Below are 14,808 nucleotides of genomic sequence, written 5' to 3'. Positions count from 1 at the left end.
GGTACTTGAGAACATATAAGGATTGAGGCGTTTATGCTTTGCTGCATCAACGATACTCTTGTACGGAGTTTCTATCTGGCTAGAAAATAATTTGATAACAAACATGAGTATCTTCAGTTGTGGAATATTAAAGGGTTTATGTGATTGTTGAACTAATTTAGAATGTAATTGCAGCGTAATATTAATCTCCTTTTTTTTTAGAAACATTTTTGGTCTTAGAGTTTCAGTCCTTTAAAGTCACGGGAAAATAGAAGTGCTAACTAAATCGAGAGACAACTCATACTAAAGAGAAAATAAGAGAACATGCACAGACATTGTATAATTGAAAATCATACAGAAATTAATTTTTACGCCGGAGATCTATATACTCAAATCCTACACCTGCCAATTGGAATTAATTATATAAAACTTATTATTAATTAATGTATATAAATGGAATAAATTAAACTTTTTTTTTTCTTGTTTATCATAAGTAAGCTTCAAGCAAAACGAAAACCGATTGACAAAATCTTAGAAATAAGGGAATCATTTGGATGTAATTAGAAAATATATCAAATTCTACATTGATAAACCAGGAAACAGTATTTTCTAAAATCCCTAATGGAAATTCGGAAATAAAACCAACTCAACAAAACCAGCATCCACCATGGGTAATGTAATTCAGGAGGAACAAATTCAAAGCCTACAAATAGAACCTAAGCCTCGGTTGTAGGATATTCAAATACAACATCTTTGCCTGAAAACTTCCTGTATACTGCAGCAAAAGTCTCCAACTTGTACTCAGTGTTGTTTCTCTCCTTGGGGTCCAAAAACACCTATCCAGACGAGAAGAATTTAAGCATTTAGTATTTATTTTCTGATATTACATTCATATGCTCACAATAACATGGTTAACTACATATATGATTAAACACAAAAAGAATAACTTCAGAGTTCTTTGTGTATAAACTTTACCTTCATAATCTTGGAACCATCAATTCTATACCTAACACGCTTTCCAACAATCTCAGCAGGTAACACAATATCCTCCAGCATTGCCTCATGCACAGCAGTGAGTGTGCGGCTGCGAGGACGCTGAACAGCAGAACCTTTCTTTGGTGGCCTCAATATCCTCCTGGTGGCAATCAGGACTACATCCTACAAGATTAAAAGTCATTAACATATAATAAATGAAGTATCACACATTTCAAATAACACGAACTACAGATGCCTATTAAAAGGATATGCCTTTAAAGGGTAGATGATTCTCATAGCTAATTTTATCATGTTATCTCATTAACTGCACAGCAACTTAATTTAAGCTATATAGGTCACTAAAACAGTTCAATACAAAGAGAAAAGCAACTGAGGACCAGGAGAATTAAGAGATATTGCAAAAAAATGAAGACAATTGACAACAGATATTATGGATAACAAGAATAATTTTTAATCTATTGAATTCATAGTCATATGTATGATAAATGGAAAAGGATCTGCCTACCTTCCCGCTAAACTTTTTCTCAAGTTCTCTCACAAGCCTGACATGGATCTTCCTGAATCCCTTCCTTAATCTGTAGGGGACATGAATAACCACAGCCTTGCGGTTCCCAGAAACATCTATTTGGCTGTAGAATATGAAAAATTATAGTCAATAATAATAGACAAGCAAGAAATACATTATCTGCCAACGAACAACCATTAAAACACATTCTTACACAGCTGAATTTATGTATAAATCTTTCAGGTCACTTTTCAGCTCATTGTTAGTATTCTCAAGGTCAAAGAAGGCCTGCAAACACAAATTTTGAACAAAGAAGATTTAAGCATTGCACTTGAAACTGATTATCAGCTCCAGCATACAGCATCAAACACAGTGTAAAGAACAAAAATAAACCTGTCCGACTGATTCCTCAAATTCAGTTGGCTCAGCATCCTTATCTTTGTGGATTTTCTTCCTTGATGTGTACATCTTGACAACTGTAAACAAACAACAGAATAAGATAAATGTTGTATATTAAGCTTCATAAAATGAAAGTTTAACACTTAAACATCTCACAACAAGCACAGTCTAATCATCAACGAATAGATTAATTAAAACTGTATCAGATGCTACACTGGTCTAAAATAATGAAGAACAAGTTATTAATCCCATTCACATCTCATCAGTTTTCATCAACACACTGCCCAGATTACAGAACATATTCAGCACGAATAAGCCAAATATTCTCGGCATTGTGAAGATAACAACAACCTCAGCGATACAACAATCGTCCACTTTTCCGCATCGATTAACCGATTTTAAAACTCAACATTGGCCAGAAAGTTCAGTGGTATACTTCTCTCATTGAAACAATATATATCATGAAGATGAGAAAAACTCTACCAATGAACAACTGGATAAATACAAAATAAAAGAAATATAACGATTATCATCACCACCAGGTAATGCTGAAGGCGCAACATGCAGAATCTTACTAAAAGAAATACAAATAAAAAAATATATAAAAAAGACCTTTTTTTCTTAAAGTCAGTTCCCCATTATCCAAACAATACAAAACAGAATCATCGATAGAATTTCCATAGCAGCAATTACGCAAATGAACAAAAATTACACAAATTGTAAAAATGAGAACTTGTATTCTATTCCGGCCGATTTTGGTGAAGAATTTGCAGAGTGACTCAAATTCTAAAAGGGTGTAAGAATCGTACCTCAGCCAAGAAGATGAAAGCCACCGAGTGCGAGTGCCGCTGCAGAAGAGTGAGTTTCTGCTCTGTTTTCGCTGCAGTGAAACCCTAAAGTGAGTGATTAAATTTAGTATATAAAGATTTAATGAGCGACTCAGATCGAGTGTTTAGCACACATGGACGGTTCCGATTCCGTGAAAGAAACAGTGGATCCTAGCCGTTCGATTAATTAATTTTTCTTTTTTTACTATTTTTTTAATGTAAGTAAAAAAAAAAATTAGTTTTTTCAGGAACACTGTAAATCCAGTAATATATTTGCGGATTTAGTGTGAGTTTTAAATTCACTTTTATAAAACTACGGTAACCAGGGCAAAAGTGATATCATATGATTTTTTTTTTCTTTGTAATATATGCAGTGTTTGAATTTTAGTAAAGTATTTCTTTGTATATTACAAATTTCTTTAAGAGAGATAATTATATTTTAAAAATATCTAATATAATTATATATTTAATATTTAAATTCAATAATATTGGTTAAACTGGAAATTTTCGTAGCGATTAATCCACACACTTTTGATGATTTATCTAGAAGAGTTTTGAAAAATTAGTATATTTGGTTGTACATTATGGTATTAATTGAGTGTCTAGATTTTAAATTGAAAAAACTTCAAGGAAACTTTGTATTGAATAATAAAATTATATCAATATTTCATTATTGACTTGTTTCTAAAAGTAAAAAACATTTAAATAAAATAAATTCATCAACCACCATATGAGATCAAGGAAACCTAAGAAGACCGGACAGAAAGAAGAATATGAGAAAACACCTTTCAGTTGTTTTTATTTTGGTTAAAATACTCATTTGGTTAAAATTTAAAAAATAAAAATAAAAAATTAAAAAAAATAGAAGTTAACACGTAGTATATTTTTAATATCGTTAACTTTATATTAACGAAATGAACCTAATTATTACATATTTTATAAAATATGGACCTAATTGAGATTAAAAAAAATCTTAAGATTTATTTGAAATTTTTCAATAAAAACATAGACGAAAAACATGGACCAAGGAAGTATTTTAACCTTTTATTTTTTTTTTTAGAAATTAGATCTCAAAAGTTTATGATTCATAGTTGTTTGCAATTTTTCGCTTTCTTCTCGATGAATCATCTGTTCCATCAAAGTCGGCGGTGGCTGCACTCTGACTTGTACTGAAAAAGGAATCTTCCGATCAAGGTTTGAAAAAATGGTTACTTTGAAATGTCCATAAAATTTGCATATATTCCCTTCCAGCTGTAGCCCTAGATTCAAATTCAAGTCTTGACTCTTGAAGCACATTTATGAAATTTATGAAATCTTTGATAGTGTTATGGTTTTGCACTCAAATTTTTCATTTTTTATACTATGGGTTTGTGAATATCAACCCCTTTCAACTTTCCAACTCATTAGGAAAATGCACTCATTACACTATTCACTTCAGAGAAGTTAAATCTGCAAAACAGAAATATATCCAGATGTACTTTAAATTATGAAGCAATTACTCTTTACATTTATATTGGTAGCTAAGTTATTCAACAATTGATTATCTATCTAATAGCAAGCACTAAATATGAAAGAAAGTTTGTGAGGGGTTTTGAAAGAGTGCTCTAAAATCTAAAATTTTCTTCTTTATATGTTCATAAATTGCCATAATTCATCATTTGTACTGCATTCAGATTCCATATTTAGCGAGTTGGTTTCTGTTATCACTGGGAGTTCCAGATTCTCAGCATCCATTGTGGCTCCCAGGTTGAATGAATCCATGTCATAGGCACTGTTATCTATGTTGTAGCCATCATATGAACAGGTGCCAAAATCATAGGTGTCTAGGGCCTGGAATTGATTTGTAGTGCACCACCCCAAAGGCTGAGTCATATATTGGATATTTACTGATTCTGAATTGGAAATGCTTGAACCATTGTTGTGTTCAGAGTCTGAGTTCTGCTCATGCTGATTCAAATGATTGAGACCTCGCTGGCAAGTGATTTGTGTTTCTGGTGTTGTCTCAATCCGAAATGATGAATAATGAGAACCACCATCAAAAGGCATAGGAATTTCTTGGTCTTGGAGTGACATGGCTGAAGGAGATGATTCTTGTGCTTTAAGAACACATCTTGTCATCTGTAGACCCTTGAAAAATTCTACAAATCCTGTTGTTCTCTGTGTCTCATATTTCATATATCTTGCTTGTTTCTGAATCCTTGTTCTCCAATAGTTCTTTATTTCATTGTCTGTTCTGCCTGGCAGCTGTTGTGCAATTTTTGACCACCTACAACAATCACATAAGTGGGAATAAGAATCCAAAGAAAGGATATTATTCTGAAATTGACTAGCACATGGATAGTGGTGGCCCTTTTGCTTCTTTCTCAACAATAAAAAGCGTTTGAATAAGCACAGTTTCACAAAGACAAGTAAATATGAGATATGCACCTGTTACCCCACTTTGAGTGGAGTTCAAAAATCAATAGCTGCTCCTCTGAGGTTAAATTGCCTCGTTTAACATCTGGCTTTAGATAATTTAGCCACCTTAATCTGCTACTCTTTCCTGTTCTCCTTAATCCTTGAGAAAATTTAGTCATCACAGAAGATAAAGAAAGTAATCAGAATTAGCATGCAAATTATTCATATAAAAAATACCAAATAGAGTTCCACCAACAAGGTTTCTTTTCATTCTTATCTTGGATTACCTGAACGTGTAGCAAGCAAATTCCATCTCCCTTCTCCATGATTGGCAATGTAATTGCCAAGAAGATCATCCTCTTCAACACTCCATGGTCCTCTTCTAAGTTCATTATCTTCTTCACTGATGCTCTTTGAAGGAGTAGTAGACATGGCAAGTCTCATTAATCAAAACCAAAAACACCAGATATATATGCAGAGGAGAGTCATTATAAGTATGCAAATTAGCCTACGCCAGATATATAAATACACATGGCTTGAATCTATTATACAGTGTAACATATATTTTGGGGATTTTGTCAACGTGAACAATATGAACTTTGTTGCTTTTTCTAAAGACAGGAAAAAAACTACTACTGCTGTTGCAAATTCCATATACTTTTCGTGGTCTCTTCCCCATGAAACGTTAAAAGTTGGACAGGTTCATTGTTCAGCATCTTACCTCGTTTCTAGAAGAATAAAAAAAAATTACTGCTTATTTCTACAAAGTTATTAGTCACATACTCACATTAATTATTCTTCCATGGTAAGAGACAAAGGTTATTAGTTGATAACTGGAACTTGGCTATGTTATTGCAGCCAAAGAACAAATTCACTTGAATCGCACTCCATAACTAAACATTTTGCACAAGGGACAAGGAGTTTCATCCCTTAGTTAAGGTACTTATTCGAGTCTTGCTAATGAAAATAATAGGTGTCAAAGAGAATTTTTTTTCTTTGCAATCACAACTGCAGTTAAAAAGTGAGTTCCAAATACAGATGCTGAAGGGATCTTGGACCAAAAAAAAAAAATGTATACTAGCATCAAGAAAGATCTCCCTTTTTCTCTTCAATGGTAGAAAATAAAAGTTATATGAATGAAATATCTTTTTAGTTCTTTGAATTGCAGTGTTCTTTTCCCCTGTACATTGCTGTGTTGCTGCACTGGTTTTATGTATTTGTTTGTAAGTATTAAACTAATCGTTAATAGTTTATTTTTAAGTTATTTTATGCATTTGTAAGTATTCTGGTATAGGATCAAGTGTTTGTTTGTTTGTTTTAAGGGTTGTGCATCAAGTTAACACAGGTGTATTAAACCAAATAAATTAGGGTATTTGTATCACTAACCACAATAATGTGATTTTGACCATTATAAATTTTTAATGAAAAAATTGCATTATAAAAACCAACAGTTTCTAAAGTGTAAGAAATTGTTACTTTATACCATATTCTAAAGACCTAGTTGTAATTTTATTTTTGTTGGCACTATAATAGTGTGGCTTTAGTTCTATTTTTAATGGAATAACTTGATTTTTTTAAAATGAAGAAATTAGGATAGTAACAATACCATTTAATTCACCAATTAGAAGTTGGAAAACAAATTTTACATTTATTTATAATATATGGAAAACCAAAGATGTAACTAAGCTCATTCATTTTCTTTTTGTTATAGAATAGCAACAATAAAGTTAAAACCTAATATTTATTGAGACTACTCAAATTTCTACTCCACTTACGAATTTTAGGAATAGTTTTCTTTAGTGCATACATTTTATTATTTTATCAACTATGTATTAAATCCATGAATTTAGGTAATATAGTTTCCATGGCTACCTCCATAAAATGGACAGTAACAGAAGCTAGCACGAGCTTAATCAGTAATTTATTATTTATGTTTAAGCTTATAATTCATTTTATTTCTTATATATTATTGAATCAAGTTTTTATATTTAAAAAAAAATAATTAAGTTTCTATTTTTTAAAAGATTATTCAATATAATCATTTTCATTAAATCCGTAATAATGTTGTTTGAAATTGTCACGTATCAAAATTTAAATTTGTCACATATCAATTCAGAAGGGTTTTATAAGATAGAAAATGATTAACACCAACTTAATAACAACTTAATGAAAAATATCATATGAAAGTCCTTTTACAAAAATAAATTAAAAGCAAATATAATGACCTAAACTAAACTAATTAAACAACAAATTATTAATTAAACTTATAGCACAAATACTACCTAATAAAAATTTTGATGTTAATGTTGTTGCTGCTGTAGTGTGTTGGCCGACATTGAAACACTGCTACGAATCTTACAACTAACATTTTTTTTCTTGGTTGATAATAGTCCCATGATGTCTGCTCTGGTATAAGAATAGATTCAATGTGGTTCTCCTTTGTCCAAATTACAAATCTTCTATTGGGTTCTCTTCTGGCGGAAAATTCAACGAGAAGAAGACACAAACACTGAGAACAGTCATCTATAATGTTTTACATACTATTCCTACAACTGTCTTCAAACACACATGTTTATAACTTTCTTCAACATTGGCTGATGCTATTAAACTTAAACAATCAAGAGGGCGATAAATGTATTAAAAATTCAAGTGTGAGCCTAAGTCCTATGTTGACTAAAAATGAGAAAATAGAGTACCATATAAGAATAAATACCCATAAACTTATTGTTTAAGGTTTTGGATTGAGAGTGCTGTCAATGTCTTATATGATTGGATTCAGGTCTTGTTGATGTTATATTTTTCCCGATAAAAACCTCCTGTAAACCTAACAAAATGGTGGCTGCTTCATCACCGTGTCTCAATCAACTTGGTTGAAGAATCAACAGGACAAAAGTGAAATAACTCAATATTAAATTGGATTTTGCTTGCATGCATGGGAAGGAAACTAAATCTTCTCTACAATTAATTGCAATTGTTGGGTCTTCTCTACAGTTAGTAACCATTTCCTGTTTGTTCTAAAACATGTAAAATTGAAAGCCCAGGCCATTGTCCATTTAGGCTCAAGTTAATCTGCTAATTATTGATTAATTAACCTTAATAGTGTTGAATTTGTGTTGCAATAATGCAATTGAAGTGTTGGTGAGTGTGACATGAGGGAAGCATGTAATTAGCACAGTGAAAATGAAAATGCCATGTAAGCAGGCATGATCCATTGGAGTAGAAGGTTGTTTGCAAAAGTCGGAGCAAGAAGAAAGGGCACATAATAGATGAGAGTGATTCAGAGTTTGAATTGTGGTCACAAATATAATAATAAAAATGATGATTACTATTATTATGATATGATTAAATGCTGATCATTTATCAACTGTGCTCATAATAATTGCAAACACTCACTGATATGACATCTTTCGTGATAACAGATAGGCTTTGACAAAGGAACATATATTTAATAACTCTTTTTTTACGATTTTAATTTTTGGTATAATTATTTATTTGTTCTTCTAATTTATTTTTTAGTTTATTCGATTCGATCCCGAATTTTTAGGGTTTTTTAAAGTTAATCAATTTAGTATCTTCTTTTATCTTCTAGTTCATGCGTGTCGTTTGTATAGTGATAAGTTGTCATTGTGCAACAAATCAAATAACTAATTTTAATATCATACCGAATATATTTGATCAAGGAAATATCAATAGAAATACTAAAATGATGTTAATTATATCCAACAAACAAACAAACAAATTCAATTAACAACTTCACTCAAATTTCTATTACACGGTGGCAACCCACCAATATACAAACGACGTTAACTAACATATAACGGGAGGTACTAAACTAAACCACTTTAAAAAATAAGGCTACCAAATTGAACTTTCCAACAATTCGGGATTAAATTGAACCTTTTAAAAACTCAGGGACCAAATTGAACCAACTTAAAAAATTGGGAGACCAAATCAATAATTATACCTTAATTTTTTTAGTGGTTTTTTATTTTCTTTATTTTTTAATATTTTAAAATTCTTTTTAAAAAGACGAATAGTCAATTCAGATTATAAAAAAACTATCGTGATTAAAATATTTTTTTTACGAAAAATATGTTCAAAATTCAGATTTTATTTTTCTGAAGATTTGTTCTAGATTTTAGCCTTTGTTTCTGTGTTGTTTAAGCAACCAATTTAGGGAAAATTAACTCATCGTCGTCCATTGTTCTTTAGTTTAACAAAAATAACAAAAATGGTTCCCACTAATATGTTAAGCCAATCAAATTTGAGTTTAGTATCATGCACACTGGTGTAAAAAGTTTTTATACTGTTAATGAATTAAAGTCAAGAAAATCATTGAATAAATTTTTACTCTGTTATTCATTTAAAAATATTATATATCACATATTTCCTTTTTACGACAATTACCTTAAAAATTATACTTTGGGAGTATTTTAAATATTTAAAGTTGATTAAAGAATATACAAATGTCAAATTTTATAATAATTTTCCACAATTAGATGTCTTAAACCAACTTTAAAATATAATAAAAATGTTTTTTAATGGCAGACGGATATAATACTCTTTTAAAAGATATAGAAGATATGAATCATCAATTTAATACGTTATCAAGAAGTTCATGAGTTCATAATAAAGATCAGTATTTTGATAATTTATATAGAAAGATAATATTTTTAAATTAGAATAAACTATGCTATTTATCAAATTATATTTTATGCTAATAATATAACTAATAATAAATTATTTCTTATTGTTAATAATACGAAAGTAATTGATTTTAGTAGTGGTTGCTACGTGACGAATGATTAAAGAAAATTTCAAACCTATAATCCAACTTTATGTTTACTTATTTATTTACAGAACAATAAAACCAATATGAAAATAAAACAATTTTTTTAAAAAGATATAATGATAGAAGTTAGAAAAAGAATAACCATTATTAATTACTAGTGAAAATACAAAAAAATAGAAAAAAAATAACAACACTAATATAATGTAATTAGTCATGATTATTACACGGTAAAAAATCCAAATAAAAATAACAGTTTATTTTGTAAAGATTAAATATATTTTTAGTTTCTCAACTTATATAAAAAATTAAAAATAATTATTCTTCAAAATTTTGAACCAAATTAATTTCCTCCCTCAAAAAATGTTTGTATTTGCTAAAATTTTGTTGAATTTTCTAACGGACATTCTCATGACGTTTGAACATGTAATCGTTCGTGACGATTAACAAGGTATCAATTAAAATTATTATTTTTGAATAATTTAATTTAAACAAATTATAAGTTTACAAGTGGTTATTCATAAAATTTACACGGTGCTTATTCATAAAATTTACAAGAACTTTAGTTCATTTGACTAATAAAGAAATCCATTTAACCATTTCAAAATACTTTTTTATATATATAAACATATACTTTATTTTAACTATCTTTTTCATTCATTTTTTCTTTCTCTCACTACTATTACATTTTAATATTTTATAGAAAAATATTAATAACTAAAGTTAGTCCTATAGCATAAATAATTCATTTTAAATATATATGTTAAAACATTTATCATTACCAATTGATTTTAGAAGTACATAACTCTTTAGTTCCAAGCAATATAAAGGTGTTTCTATCCTTATTTTATTTTTTGACATGATATACTTGCAAAATTATCAGCTCAACATGATTAACATAAGTATCACACTAATATATGATGCCACCATAAATAAAAAGAGTTATATTTTATATTAATTAATTAAACATGTTGTTATCATTATGGAACTAAGCATATGGTAGCATTATTTGGACAAAAGTTAAGAACCTCTTAATCTTTTGAAGTTTCACTCTACCTAATCTTTTTTGGATTTGTTGACTTATGGATTATATCTCTCTCTTAATATTTTATGTATCTATAATTTATACTTAAATATATATATATATATATATATATATATATATATATTTATATTGCAAAGTCAATTTATAATTATTTGGCCATCTTTCAATGCCTCGAGACCTCGATAATTGTATCGTTTATATTATATTTATATATCTCCTTTATTGAATTAAAATCTCATTATCAATTTAATTTGGTGACAATTATAATTTGTGCAAGACACTACTCTTCCATAGTTAAGGTGAAAGTTGTAAGTTGTAGTAGGGTTATGGTGGTTGAGGTTGTGTGATTTGACATGGTTGTAAGAAGCATTGGAGAATGATGATTAAGCAGAAAAACTCATTTTTCATGAGAAGGAAAAAGACAAATTAGAAGAGGATTTGTGAACTATTGAAATCATCAAATTTCAAACACACAATCTACTGAATTGTATATGCTTATATTTACCTTTTTCTTTAAATAACATGAAATTTTTTTTTTCAAAATATAATAAAAACACAACATTATTGTGATAAAAAAACCTATAAAAAGAGAAAGAAATATAATCAATGCCTCCATAATAGTTTATATAAAAGAAATATAATCAATACATAAAAATTTATATTTTCAGTCAATTTTTTTTATTTTTTTTACATGAAATACTTACAAATTCTTTTATTAAAAAATTGTTATAAATTTTGTTGTAAAATATTTTATTTAAAATATTTTGTGCAAGAAATTTTGTAAAAAATACTTGTAAATTTTATAATTTTGTAAAAAAGAATTGTTCAAGAAAGAATTACTTATCAATTGAAATTCTTAGAAAAAATAAAACAATAGTCTTTTCTTGTAAATTTTTTTAACAATACAAAGAAAATCTCATATAATATAAAAAATTATAATAATATCATATTAATATGTTAAAATATGAAAAAAATATTAAATATGACCTATTTAATATAAAATCTGATTTCAATATTTTTCGAGCTAGTTTATAAAATAAATATGGAAAAGTTCGATAAAAAAAATACTTAAATTTGAGAAGAAAACAACTCGTGATTCCAACGAAAAGAAAAACTCGTTTCTATAAGATTATGAACGAAAAATGTGAAATATGTTACTTAATAAAGGAGATGATGAGACAAATTCATCTTTAAAGAATTTATATGTAATTAGACCAATTCATCTTTAAATTTTGATTGAAAATCAAGTTGTGTGTTAATGTAATATTATCAATTAATTAAATTGAGAATGTATATATAATTAGACCAAACCATGAGAGAGGTTGCTATAATTTATTAAAAAAATCAAATTTAGGAGAAACTATGTTTTATACTATTGCATACTCTTTAGATTTCCAAATCATATTTTCTTTATAAACTATATATTATATTATTATTATTGATTTTAAAGGTGGTTTTGTCATTTTTTTTATCATTATATTTATAACCATGACATTTTTTTAGATAACCACGACATTAAAAATTATTATTTGTACATTTTGTAGGATAGCTTGTGGATTCGAATTGTAATAAAAATGTAGAAGTTTATGTAAAAAAAAAAAGGTTTAATTAGTCGGTTGGTACCTATTTTTGTTCAGTTATATTAGTTTGGTATCCGTTTTTAAAATTGTGTTAATTGAGTCTCAATTTTTTAAAAAGTATCTCGATTAGATCCTTTTAGAAAAAAATATTAATAAAAGTTGGGACCTAATTGGCCTCTTTTCAAAGGTTGGAACTCAATTGACTTCTTTTTAAAAACGGATATCAAACTGATATATTCAAACAAAAGTGAGTATCATCTGACTAATTAAACCTAAAAAAAATTTAAATGATGATTATATAATAGAAAAACAATTTGTTTGATGTGTACATAGTATTACAAAGGATATTGTAAATCAATCACTTCGTAAAGCCACTATAATAAATCCCAAGGATTCAATGAACCCTCTTTACAAATATATGGTAATAGTATCAGAATAATGATATCCTTCAGCCACAATAAAATTAATGTAGTAATGAACTGTTGAGAGATTGCAACTTTCTTTCTTTTCCATTTATAGTTGATTTCATCATTCGCACCCACTTACAATTTTTCTGCTTGAAAATGTTTCTTTCAAATGCATTTAGACATAGTATAAGTAAGTGGACATCTTATCAATCATCAAATCATCTTTTAGGTCAAAAAAAGTAGACCATATTTTGTCACTTAAATCTGCCATCTTTCCTAGGTTGTTCAACTATATGATTGCACCATAGTTTTCAGATAAATATTTTAAGGTAATATATGGTTATTAAGTATATTATATTTATATTTGGACTACATTGGGATTTGAGGTGATTTAAATTGAACCACGTAATATATATGTACCCTAATATATATGTGGTGATACTGTTGTAGTTATGGTGTAGTGGGGTTACAATTTTTTTTTATTTTTCTTTTGAAAGAAAACCCACTTTCTCATTGCAGGAAATGACACAACTTTCTGATACAGTGTTTTAGGATCCAAAATATTCCTCTTCATGGTGTTTTAAATTCCTCGGATAAACAATAATCTCTTTCAACTGTTTCAAGTTATTTTAGAATATACTTTCAACGAAAAAGGAAAAGGATAACTATCAAGTTTTTGTGTCTAAAACAGAAAAAAATATTAAGAGGGTATGTTAATTTTGTGTCAGTTCTGAACCAGATCATGTCATTCTCAAGTATTGGTTGTTCTATTTATTTTGTATTGATAGTTTTTCTTGAACAAGAGTTTTAAAGGGGTTATAAATCTGCGTTTTTGAATTGAAGAACTTGCTAAAAAATATATAAATTAAGTCATATTTTCACAAAAATTAACTTCTCAAACTTATCTGCATAATCATCACTCTCTTTCTGTTACATTTTTTCAGTATTTAACTGATACCGAAACCAAATAAGATACTGATAACTTTCATCTTTTGTGACGAAAAGAAGTTTGAAATGAGAGATATATATAAAAGGTATTTAACTTGTAATTTTGAAAAACACAGCTAATTAAGATAACTTGCTGAGTAGTACAATCCATTAAGTGCAAGTAATTCTTTCACCAAATTAATTTCTCAAAATAGGAAATTCTTATCTTTCTCTCACATTTTCTCAGCATCTAAACTGACATGCATATCTGACATTTTTAAAAGAAAATATTAGTGGTCATGAGAAAATGTTACCTTAAAAAATTGAAGACAAGATAAAGAGAGGTATTTGAAAACAAGTGCAACATAGTACATATTTTCAGCTCCCAAACGTCAAAAGTCAAGACAATTACAGTTATGTTAGGTAAATCCGGCCTACACCACCTACTGTAGCAATAGACTAGGCAATCTTGATATGGCATTCTCTTCCAAAGCAACTAGTTTTGATGCACACCTTGCATTCATACTAAGACTTAAAGGAAAATGCATGGGCAAGTTCACCATTGCACGTTTAGAATATGGAAGATATTCTCCCATAGGGGACTGTGACATCACAACCAAATCCTTTATAGTCCTAAGATCTTTGCATTCAGTTTTCAAAACTCTAACCTTGTAGGTTTGCAAAAGGGTGATGATGAATGATGAAGGGTTTCTACTGTAGGAAAGGTTTGTTTCCAAAGCTAAGTGACTCTATTGTGTCTTTCTGTGTGAGCCGTCAATGGCTACAAGCAAATGATGAAAATGATGTCCATTTTTGGCAAGGCTACAATTGGGTGTGTGTACATATATATAAATATATACATATATATATATATACAGGGGCAACTCAAAGTTTTCAATGCCCATATGGTTCCTTTAGAGTGTGAGTGAGACCAAGGAATGTAACCCTTAATGAGAA

The 14,808-nt window shown here is 28.8% G+C and overlaps 2 protein-coding genes and 1 long non-coding RNA gene across 3 annotated transcripts; 1 reads left to right on the top strand and 2 right to left on the bottom strand.

Moving 5' to 3' along the window:
• Positions 1-510: 510 nt before the first annotated feature.
• Positions 511-2,919, bottom strand: LOC114181122 (40S ribosomal protein S7-like). Its single transcript, XM_028067477.1, has 6 exons — positions 2,689-2,919; positions 1,874-1,956; positions 1,695-1,768; positions 1,481-1,604; positions 955-1,137; positions 511-815 (listed from the first exon to the last, which is right to left on the bottom strand). The coding sequence occupies exons 2-6, from the start codon at positions 1,946-1,948 to the stop codon at positions 696-698; spliced, it is 576 nt and encodes a 191-aa protein (XP_027923278.1). The 5' UTR covers positions 1,949-1,956; positions 2,689-2,919; the 3' UTR covers positions 511-695.
• An 844-nt stretch (positions 2,920-3,763) lies between these two features.
• On the top strand, positions 3,764-6,178 carry LOC114181507. The gene is made up of 2 exons (XR_003603826.1): positions 3,764-3,900; positions 5,962-6,178. It is a non-coding gene; the product is annotated as an uncharacterized LOC114181507 (long non-coding RNA).
• Positions 4,254-5,955, bottom strand: LOC114181506 (transcription factor MYB2-like). Its single transcript, XM_028067980.1, has 3 exons — positions 5,391-5,955; positions 5,134-5,263; positions 4,254-4,972 (listed from the first exon to the last, which is right to left on the bottom strand). Exons 1-3 carry the CDS (start codon positions 5,545-5,547, stop codon positions 4,333-4,335), a joined length of 927 nt encoding a protein of 308 aa, XP_027923781.1. The 5' UTR covers positions 5,548-5,955; the 3' UTR covers positions 4,254-4,332.
• Positions 6,179-14,808: the final 8,630 nt, after the last annotated feature.

The sequence above is a fragment of the Vigna unguiculata genome, chromosome 4 (genome assembly GCF_004118075.2).
Source record: "Vigna unguiculata cultivar IT97K-499-35 chromosome 4, ASM411807v1, whole genome shotgun sequence".
In the NCBI taxonomy this organism is placed as follows: domain Eukaryota; kingdom Viridiplantae; phylum Streptophyta; class Magnoliopsida; order Fabales; family Fabaceae; genus Vigna; species Vigna unguiculata.
This window is presented reverse-complemented; position numbering and strand designations above follow the sequence as displayed.

Bases quoted from the DNA above. Each gene is read 5' to 3' on its own strand.
- LOC114181506 (XM_028067980.1), bottom strand. From the start codon at position 5,547: ATGAGACTTGCCATGTCTACTACTCCTTCAAAGAGCATCAGTGAAGAA. The intron at 5,264-5,390 runs GTAATCCAAGAT...AATTTTCTCAAG, and splicing joins TTTGCTTGCTACACGTTCAG to GATTAAGGAGAACAGGAAAG. The intron at 4,973-5,133 runs GTGCATATCTCA...TGATTGTTGTAG, and splicing joins CACTCAAAGTGGGGTAACAG to GTGGTCAAAAATTGCACAAC.
- LOC114181122 (XM_028067477.1), bottom strand. From the start codon at position 1,948: ATGTACACATCAAGGAAGAAAATCCACAAAGATAAGGATGCTGAGCCA. The intron at 1,769-1,873 runs GTTTATTTTTGT...TTGTGTTTGCAG, and splicing joins TTGAGGAATCAGTCGGACAG to GCCTTCTTTGACCTTGAGAA. The intron at 1,138-1,480 runs GTAGGCAGATCC...TTAATCTTGTAG, and splicing joins AGAAAAAGTTTAGCGGGAAG to GATGTAGTCCTGATTGCCAC.